Source organism: Syngnathoides biaculeatus, chromosome 6 (assembly GCF_019802595.1).
Source record: "Syngnathoides biaculeatus isolate LvHL_M chromosome 6, ASM1980259v1, whole genome shotgun sequence".
NCBI lineage: Eukaryota > Metazoa > Chordata > Actinopteri > Syngnathiformes > Syngnathidae > Syngnathoides > Syngnathoides biaculeatus.
Window position 1 is genome coordinate 7,345,905 of NC_084645.1, and position 11,264 is coordinate 7,357,168.

The 11,264-nt window shown below is 40.3% G+C and overlaps 1 protein-coding gene across 2 annotated transcripts in view; it reads right to left on the reverse strand.

The window, feature by feature from the left end:
- The window catches only part of far1 (fatty acyl CoA reductase 1), an 80,275-nt gene extending 69,665 nt beyond the window's left edge, over nt 1-10,610 (reverse strand). For both annotated transcript variants that reach the window (XM_061822533.1, XM_061822532.1), the window contains exon 1: nt 10,475-10,610. In XM_061822533.1, the coding sequence (XP_061678517.1) occupies nt 10,475-10,478 (4 nt within the window). In that variant the 5' untranslated portion in view covers nt 10,479-10,610. The remainder of the gene's footprint in view (nt 1-10,474) is intronic.
- Nucleotides 10,611-11,264: the final 654 nt, after the last annotated feature.

Sequence of the window (11,264 nt, forward strand, 5' to 3'; positions counted from 1 at the left end):
GGCAACTCCCCGACTCCTTGACCACTTTCGTCATAACTATTGTGATATACAATAGCTGTTTGTTAATAGCAGGAGATAGTTGTCAACCTGATACATCTCACTGCTTAACAAGCATCTTGAATACATTACATCAAGTTATTGCCGCGCACACTGTAGTTCTACTGTATATTATGGCCAGTGTTCTACCACTATAGACAAGTTAGTTGCTGGCTGCCCAATAAATACATCAAACAGTTATGCAAGAAAAGAAAAACAATTGGTTGCTCATTTTTAGGTGAAAGGCTTTATTTTTTTTCTTGTGTATTCATAATTGGTCTTCAACAAAGCAAAAATATAATGCATCTGAATACTCGATTATTTGATACATTTTCAGCAGGATACTTGAATACTAAAATATTCAATAATGCCATCTATCCCTCCATCCATTTTCCAAGCCACTTATCCTCACAACAGTTGTGGGTATGCTGGAGCCAATCCCAGGTAACTTTAACTGAAAGGAGCACTACACCCTGAACTGGTTCCAAGTCATTAACAGGGCACATATCTATAATATCACTGAGCGGGACCGGAACCCAAGCTGCATGTACTAAAATCAGGAATGTGTACCACTAAACTATCAGTGATGTTCAATAGCTGGAGCCCTAAATTCAATGAATAACACACATGCTGTAAATAGCATTTTAGACACAAAAAAGAGATTAGACAGAGTCTATGATCATCATGCAGTACGAGTAGAAGCGCAAGATAGATGCTTCAGCTCATCCATACCAGGACCATTCAAGAACCAAAAATAATACATGAATAGAAGTTTGACGTGAAAATTTTGTACATAACCCAAATTGGATTGTTACTAACTCATGGTTCCGCCATATTTTAAATGGTTATACAGTTTAAAATAACTAAGGGTGTGCAAAACTAACATTTTAAAATGAAAAAAATGTTTTTAAATTGAATAATGCCTTGCAGGGTTATAGTTTGATGCGTGCAATTCATTTTTCTTTAATTCTGAAACCATACTGCATATCTATATTAAAGGCTGATCCAGCATGACATTTCATGATATAATCATACAAGTTACTTCATATATAATGCCTAATAGACAACTATTCAAATTGGATTTGTGGAAGTACAGTATATTCATATTGCAAAAGGCAATCTATGCACCAGTGAAAAAGGGAAAGACATGTTTTAAGTTCCGTGTAGACACAAATCTTTTAGAGTTTAGGCAAGACAGTGGTGCATGTAATAACCGGATCAGACTAGAAGACAAATTTGGTCTTTCACAATGCACTATGTCAGACTACTGCCATCAAATATTCCCATATCCCTAAATCAGCTTTATCTTGTCATATCAAACACTTCTGGAGAGGTGGAACCGGAAGACGTGCCACCGGTCAACATGACCATATACACTCATTACAACAGCGACATCATCAATGCACCGTCCCAATGTATTATGTGTCTGTGAGTTTGAAAATGTTGGTCGTCACTGGTGCTCGGGAGAGGATGTGGATTCAAAGATTGCTTGAGGCATGTTCATGTACTTTTAATATGATAGGCCTCAGTCAGGCAACAAAATGTTATGTACCCTAGCGAGCTAGTGACAGTACTAACATTCATCCATCCATTTTCTGTACTGCATATCCTCACAAGTGTCACAGGCATCTTGGAGCCTATCCCGGGTATCTTCAGGAGAGAAGCGGGGTACAGCCTTAACTGGTGGGCAGCCAATCGCAGGCCACATAATATAAACTAACAGTTGGACATAATTATGTTGTTCAGGTGAATCATACACTTAAGCAGGGTAGCTAGAGTCGTATTTCTTACTGTGTTACGACAGAGAGCCACATCATAGACATCAAAGGCCATATCTTACACATGGATATCATTCTATCCTCACACACATACCTTTACTCACCCAGATTTAGTGTCAATGTCACACACCAACACGATGAGAAAATTTGATTCCTACTGAGAACAAAGACCACAGGGTAGTAATTAAAAAAAAAATGAAAAAATATGTGTGCTCTTTCTTACACAGACCAGTTCAACCAAGTCTTGTCTTGTATGTCACAACTCTGATCTCATGCAACACTAAAACACTCCCATGATTGGAGGTGCAACTGTGAATCGTGTTGATGTCCGATATTCTGTTCAGTGTGGCGGGACAAATGGAAGGTCTGATACCATTTGTTTAAGATTTTTGTTTTCAGGACACAAGAGTTCAGCAACATCACAGATCATTTTTTAATACATTTCATTGTATGGCTTTTTGGCCCTTGCAATATTCAAACCCAATTGACACAATGCAAGTGGTTGCTTCATTGTTTATGTTTTTTTTTTGTTTTGTTTGTTTGTTTTTTCAAAAATGTTGATGACTTTCAACGTAAATGCGCTCACAGTACGTGACGATGCTCGGAACATGCGCTTTTGGCATAACTTCCTGTTTTGAAGTGAATACAGATTGTTTAGGATCAGGCTTGTTTTGTTACGTTAGGGTTAGGCTACGTTTATGAAATAAACACGTAAATTAATGTTCAGCCTACACAAAATACGCAACGTCTTTCAATATCTATGTAACAAATTTTACACGCATGATTTTTCATGCTCATCTGTGCAGATTTGCGAGTGCAATGGCGCGCAGGCACGAAGCCGCTCGTCAAATCACAGTGACTGCTTACTTTTTCATTTCTACCTCTCACTTTCAGATTTCTACACTCGCTTCTGTTCTCCTTGCCCTCGATTCTTCACTACATTTGTTTCTGACTGAGCTACGGTTCCAACTGAGCTTAACTTGCTTCCAGTTTTACCGGGGATGACGTTATTGATAAGACTCGACTAGACGATCTCCGCTACCTAGGCTGTTAATGCAAAGCATCAATATATTTTAATGGTCAAGTGTTCTGACACGAAATAGTTTATCTAATTTTAAAGAGGTCAAATTCAAGAAATACCAAATTGAGTGCTTTTAAATCTGGAATCTATTCCCAATGGAATCTCTCAAAAAGCATTGTTTTCAGCAGTAACCAAAGTTTCAGAATTAGTTTTTAATAGATTTTACCCTTGTATGACTACTATTGGTATTACCACAGTATACTCGACACCATGCATGATATTGCATAATACACCTTTATGCTATAAATCTACCCTATTTATTACAAACACTACACTGAATTACTTTTATATACCTACTTTGAGCTTCTACTATTTTCTACCAACATTAGTATTACTGTTTGAATTGAACGCTTACTAGGTATACACATCATGGTATATTTAATAATAAAGGGTTTTATTTCAAAACATTGCATAACTAATGTGATAATTATTTTGTTTCATTTATCTACAAAATACTTTAGTTTAGCTATTATTCCAAAACTGCTGAGCTGGTTGGATTTGAAGTCTCCATTTCTGCTGCATGCCATATGCTCTGTTGAACCCAGGGTCCAGTGATCATCTCACCTAGTCCTAATCGGTGACGTCATCCCCGGTTAATCTGGAAGCAAGCGAAGCTCAGTTGGAACCGTAGATCAGTAGGAAACACGTGTAGCTCAGTGAAGAATCGAGAGTAAGGAAAACAGAAGAGTGTAAAAATCAGAGTGGTAGATATCAAAATGTGAGGTCCAACTTCAAAAGTGAGAGAGCATTTTAATTCTGTGAGCCCTCCCGCTTTTTTAAATGTGCCCTAAACACTCATTTCTACGTAATTTGAGCTCTTGTTTTGATAGCGACCTGACACCATAGTGTTCATCTCCATATTTTTGTTTAAACTGTGCATTTTCCCCTTCCATTTTCCGAGGTAAATTGATAAATTATTTCTCCAAAGATCAGGATCCGACTGGGTAACTTCAAGCTATTTTCATTCAATGCGCATGCCACTTTTGCGAGAAGACCGTGTTAACCTTTTCTGCTATGGTCACGTGACCATGCTCGGAAAACATCGAGGAGACGTCTTCCTGGGGCTGAGGTTGTCCTCCTCGGGGTTAACTCAGTTTTCTCTTGTTGGACAAGTGAACTGGGTGGTGGGAACAAAAAAGCTACTCTTCCCCGGTCGCCGTTGAGCTGTTTTCCCATCTCATCCTCGCGCTTCACATGCATGCGCATCCTCGTCTCACTCACCCATCAACGCACACGCCCACACCGATTTAGGTGTTGTCACAATACTTGTAACAACCGTAATAAAGTCAATCAATGCATGCACGTAAATACCATAATAAACGCAAGCAAAGCACACTTGCAACTACTGTAGTGAACTCAGGCAAAGCGCGCATGGACGCACATTATAAAAAACAGAACTTCATTATGCTTTTATGCCTTCACAAGTGCCGCATGGAAACAGGCAAAGAGTCGCACGCAGCTCAAGAGCTGCAATTTGGCCACCCCTGCAGTAAAGTTTTGGTAAACACAGATTTGTGTGTGGGAATAAATGTTCACAACCACGTACAAGTACTGTATATAGTAAACACGGAAGCCAATACGCAATCTTATTGGTCGACGCCAAGGTGCACTGATGGAGAGTTGTCTTTGATATGCCACGCTTATGACTGGTTAGCTCTTCTGCTTCACAGATCTAAGGACTGGGGTTTTAATCACGGCCTGTGTGGGTTTTCTCTGAGTACTCCAGTTTCCTTCCACATCTCAAAACAGCTATGGTAGATTAATTGTAATCTAAATTGCCCGCATGTGTGAATGGGAGTGTGAATGCAGTCGCTCAGATTTGAAAAATGTACGGGCTGTGGTTCACTGCGCTGGATCGGTTTTCATGTGCACTGAGTATGTGCGACAAGTGCGCAATTGGGCAGTCGCATAGCTTAGAGGGAACAATTGTCAAGACTACACAAAATAAGCGGTGTCTTTCAATACCTATGTACAGGGTTCATACTCAGTCGGACCCAAAAAATTTAAGGGCTTTTTAGGGCCATTCTTAGGGGCTGACACGAAAAATTTAGGGCTGACACGGAAAAAATTTAGGGCCGACACGAAAAATTTAGGGCCATCATGGGAAATCAAGAGTAAGGAAAAAAGACTCACCCAATGGTGCCATCGGCTGTTCTTGGTTCATCAAAGGTTCCAGTACCCAAGTACCTGTGACAGTGATCACCTATCGCCCCTTGTGGTAGTTCTCATTGATATGACCATTGTCAACATCTTCACATAACAGTATACAGAAAAACTGATTCTAACTACAATTGCAACTATATACACAAATGTCTTCTACTGATGTCTGTCTCAGCACACCTACTCTAGCTCCTTGAGCCTACCCAGTGCCTCCTCTATTTGCTGCTGCATAGGTGCCAAAGAGGCTCTCTTGTCCTTTGCTCTGCCTCTGAGTGGATTGGCCTTGGTGATAAACCTCAGCTTCCTCTTTTCTTCTGCCCGCTCACACAGCCTATCAGCCTTCTCAATAAGCGTAGATATGTCAGTCTCTATTCTGGCTTTTTTGGCTTTGAGGCAGTAGAGATGAAAAGTGGGCAGCGATGCCAAATGTAGCCAGGTACGAAGTCTTCCTTTCCCCTCAGTGGTAGTTTTTAGCAATGTCACTGTCTGGGAACATGACTGCAAACACTTTCGAATTATTTTCACAAGATTTGTAACTGTAATGGCTGCAGATCACTTTTTAAGTCCACACGATCTCTGCCTTTAACGAGTCCACCTTCGTGTATTGAACTACGTTCATAGAGCCTGACTTCTGGCTGGTTGAAGTCGATGGCTGGACAACTGTAGGTGCGCATGCACTGCTAGTACCACTGCCTGAAGTTGATGCTTCACTACCTTTATATTTTAGAAACAGATTCATACCAACGGAAGATGAGAGAGTCTTCGTCAAATCAGTGTGTCTCCTTTTTTTCCGGTGCGACTCCAGCGCTTTGATGCCCATCTTTCCTAGCTGGTAGCTCTGCTTGCACAGATGGCAGTAAAACATGTGCCGATCTTTTGCATCTCAATGAACCCAGCTTCCAAACTCCTTACTTTCAACCCAAGCATCTTGAAAAATGCACTTCCCCATGATACAAGTTGGATCAATGAAAGACGTAACTAAGACGAAGTGAAATGCCGACTCATGGAAACAAACAATGGAATATCGACGACAAGATGGCGACTCGTTGTCAACACAGTGACTTCCGTTGAGAATTTTCGGCTGTTTTAGACGCCAGACGGATCGCTATTTTTTTTTTTAAATAAAAGATTATTTTTTTTTTCCGGAGAATTTTGGCGGTAGAGGTCCTCCCTTTGATTTTTTATAATTTAAGGCCTTTTTAGGGGCTTGACCGGTTTTCGCGGATTTTAAGGACTTTTAGGAGCACCTAAATGCATCTTCGAAAATTTAGGGGTTTTTAGGGACTTTTAGGGACGCGTGCGAACCCTGTATGTATTTCTACTCGTAACAAATTTTATGTGTGATTTTTCATGCTCGACTGTGGAGATTTGCGAGTGCGATGGCGTGCGGGCGCATACGCACCTGCCAAATCACAGTGACTGGTGAATGGTTGTTTGTTTCTATGTGCCCTGCGATTGGCTGATGACAGGTTGAGGGTGTACCCCGCCTCTCACTAAAAGATATCTGGGATAACGCAACAGCATGCCCGTGACCCACGTGAGGATAAATGGTATGGAAAATGGATGGATGGATGTTTCACTACACGGAAGACAGAAAAAAAATTGAAAATGCTAGACTTTGAAGTTTGGCATCATATAGCTATCGTAGGCCCAAATTGCGGATTGTCTATTATTTCAAACAAGAAATATTGTCCTTCCAAACAAAATATTTCAGGCTCACTCTGTGAAGTCTGCTGGAGTCTGATGAGGGCATTAATCATGTTACACATATCAAGAAAACACAATGTTAGAATCACTGATTTCATTTCTTTAATTGCAGTATAAAGAAAGTACAAATTTCCGTTCAGTTGACTAACTATAACAGCTCATCTTTGGCTGCGCAGGGCAGCATCTCTGTCCCCTGTGGGTGTCATTGACATTTCTGTGACAACTAACAACAGGACGACATGAGGCAGATGGTGACTGTGGCCTTTGTGGATACAAGCAAGGCTGTAGCCGAGGGAACATTTAATTAAGGGCTACAAGTAAAGAGAATGGCATGTTCACGAGTTTACTTACAAATGACTACACCTTAGACAATGCATTAGGGGGGGGAATTTAAATCAGAATTATACCACAGTAATGTGGGTGTATTAAAAAAACAAGACAAATAATAATTTGTGGAATCTGGAAAGAAAAGGTTCCTGGGTCATTAGCAGCTAATATGTGCCTCATATGCTTCTTTATAGCTTGTTTTATATGATCTCTGTGGTTCTGTAAATATTAGTTTAACAGAGTGTCTGTGCTATTGTTTATTGTGCACGTAAAAAGATTCCTTCACAGAGTCATTTGTGATCAAAATGTTGGCTATCAAAGTAATATCTAGTTAGCATATGTGCTAAAAACAAACCAGATGTGTCATAGAAAGCAGGGTAATCTTAGGTCTGAACCACAGTGACCTTTCAAGTGTCTATTCTAGACCTACTGTAGTTTACTGTTTGATAGACAGGCAGCAAACTGATCCTTTATGTCACATTCACACATTCAATAATTCATCAATTAGATCAATTCAAGCGCAAAGGTATAGATCATACAAAGAAGAAAGTTTTGGCCTCAGAGCAACATCGTTGCTCCTTGGCTGAGACGAGGTTCAGTTTATCAAAAGGTCTCCATTCATTTACAAATAAGCTCACTCATTACACACACTCACATCAGCCAAGACAAAAACTCAGAAGACGACAGTCAAGAAGTTGGCTCAAGAGTCAACAAAAGCACATTCTCTTGATGTTAAAAGTTAATATTATACACTCAGGTCACAAGTCTACAACTTGCCAATTATTGAGACATTATCACAAGCAACCTTCCCTCTAAGTTCCATGTGTGCAATTGCACACTACTGTTATGGTCTCTGTGCACAGACACTCTGCATTGCACACAATATAATGAATAAAAATACAATTCAAATTGAAAGCAGAATACTGTGTAACATACAATGATTCATCCATTCATCCATCCATTTTCTGAGCTACTTATCCTCACAAGTGTCGCAGGAGTGCTGGAGCCTATCCCAGCTCTCAACAGGCAGAAGGCAGGGCACACCCTGAACTGGTTGCCAGCCTATCGCAGGGCACATGAAGACAGACAACAGTCGCACTCACAATCACACCTAGGGATAATTTAGAGTGTGGAATTAATGCACATTTTGGGGATGCGGGAAGAAACTGGAGTGCCCAGAGAAAACACACGCCAGCACGGGGAGAACATGTAAAGTCCACACAGGCGGGCTGAACCTCAGAACTGTGAGGCAAACACTTTACAGCTTCCCCACCATGTTGTCCTACAACTATTCAGTTTGTGCCATTTTGCAATGAGATTCAGTGCATTGAGAGTCAGGGGTGACTGCATCAGATTCACATACGTACTTACACAGCCTGTCAACGGATGTTTAAAATGAGACTGCCCTTATGCGCTGCCCACAGCCGGTGTTGTATTAGAAAAGCGATCTGCGCATTATAGAGCAAAGACGAGCGAGACATGCTTCTTGTGTTTACCCTTTTAGAGAAAGTAAAAATAAAAAATAAAAAAAGAAATGCTCTTATTTTAAGATGCAATTACTGTTGGAGTATCTACAAATAGAAGCAAAAGCAATGAAACCAGATGAGATTCTCTCTTTTACAAGCAGTCCTAAAAATCCCAAAGTAAAAAGCGAGTTTACGCAAGGGAAGGTGTGGATTGAATGTAAGATGGACGACCACAACCATCACATTCTGCACAATTGATTTGAAAGCAATTAGAATTTGTACGCAGATGTAAATTGGGAATTAGGATTGGTACTTTGTTGGGGTAGTGCGCCAAAGAGAAAAGAAATGAGCTGACACTGGTAAACAAATCGAACCCAGAGCAAGTTAAAATTCTCATCAACAGGAATGCATCTCTGCTGTCAGTTTAACAAATTCATAATCACATAGCAAAGTACCTAAGTATATAAGAAAGTTGATGTAGCAAAACTTGTGCCTTTGAATTTTGTAATTCAATCTGTCAGTGTAATGGATGCGTTATTCAATCGATCAATTCGTGGTTGCAATGTTAAAGTTCCACCTTGGCACACCTTCATCATGGCTGAAAGCACAAAATACGGTGCACAAAAGCCAGTTCTGTATTTTAAATCCAGGAAGCAAAATAACCTTCACCATCAACCTGTTTGGGAGCGTCACTCAGCCGTCAGCATGCACAGCAAAAGAATATTGTGCAAGCAATAATTCAGTTTTGCACCAAGAAAAAAAAAGACAGGGATATGATTGTGAATTTAAAATAATGGGGCTTTAAATTTATATTTGGCTTGGTTAGAAATGTAGTTTTTTGTGTGTGGTTAAAAGAACATGTTTGCTGACATTTTTATTGTAAGTTTTCAAAAACGTAACTAAAATTGTTCGTCATAAAAGTGTTCTGATGGAAATGTAAAAGCTGTAATCTGATTATTTTATTAAACCATGTAACTACAATGGATGACACGTCTGTTGGTGCTCATAGTGGTTATAGGTACCGATCAGGGGGCTTAGTGTGTTCACTCAGATACATAAAAAAATTCGAGAGAACATTGATCACAAGGATTTACATTTGCATGTGATTTACAGACTTTTTTTATTTTGTCAAATCAGCTTTTTAAGATTACAAAACTAACAACTAGAAACAAAAATTCAGTTTTCAATTCTCAGAGAGACCACTTATTGTAAATACCCTTAGTCAGATCTATACTGAGTTATATTTGTGCAAACTGATGTTATGAGAACGATCACGGATAAATTCCTCCTACAGTATAAAATACACAAGAAATCCTCAGGATATTAGCACAAAGAGGACTGCGTTTAATAGACCTCGTGGATGCATACATGAGCTGTGGTAATCCAAAGTGAAATTCAGACCCCAGTAGGCAAAAAGGAAACCCCTAGCCCCGTGATTCCAATTATTCGCTGATACCTCGCAGTTGCAATTCCAGAGCAGGCGTGTCACACGGCGACTACTGACATCGACACCCGAAGTTTAAACTCAACTCACGCTTCGTTTATTTTCTGCCTTTGCTTCAGTCGCTGCTCACTAAGTTCAACAGCTGGCTGACCAGCGAGAAAAAAAGAAAAAAAAAATCACATTACTGTGTAGTACAGGAGCCCCCCGGCGGCTGGTAAAGTGGGTTTGACATTACTCGGTACATTGTCTCTGTGGTAGCCAAGGGACACGAACACGTGAGAGAAGAGGAAGAAATAAATGGTCTGTCAAGCAACACCATTGTAGTGTTCAGTCATCCTGTTGCGTTTTGAGCATCTCGAACCGATTGGCGGACAAGTTGCCGCTACTAAAAAAAAAAAAAGACCCATTGTCATCGAACATTTCAGTTCCGAAAGCAAATACCGAGTCCGGGGTGTTATATAGCTGTTTTACGTACCCATGTGTCGATGTTTCCGGGCTTCTTAATTTGTTAGCCTGTTGCACAGTGATCTAGTAAGACCGAAGCAAACTGGTGTTGCCAAATTCAACAGAGTAGCCACCCACGTCACGAGGTAGCTGCTGGTCGTTGGGCGGATATCTGTGACGTCATGGCGTCAAAACAACGGCGGGCTCCACAGCACAGCTCAAGCAAAAGGAAGAGGTCTTCCTCCTCCTGTTCATCATGAACGAATGACGCGTTGGCTCGTTTTTAATGACTACAAATATGCCAGTGCTCACATACTCAGATTAAAAAATAAATAAATAAAATACAGATTTTGATATTGATCCATAGCTGGTTGTTATTAAACATCCTATATAAGAATAAGAATCAGAATAAGAATAGGGTGACACGGTGGAGAAGCTGGAAAGCGTGGAGTTTGCATGTTCTCCCCATACCTGTCTGGGTTTTCTCCAGGCACTCTGCTTTCCCCCCACATCCCAAAACCATGCAACATTAATTGGACACTAAATTCCTCTTAGTGTGATTGTGATTGTGAGTGCGACTGTTGTCTGTCTCCATGTGCCCTGTGATTGGCTGGCAACCAATCCAGGGTGTACCCTGCCTCCTATCCGTTGACAGCTGGGATAGTCTCCAGCACTCCCCGCGACCCTTGTGAGGATAATGTGGCTAAGAAAATGGATAGACGTATAATAACAATAATTATAATAACAGGATCAAAACATTTATAATCAGACTAACACAATTCCAGGATAAATGTAATAAAAAATGAAACAAATCACACAAT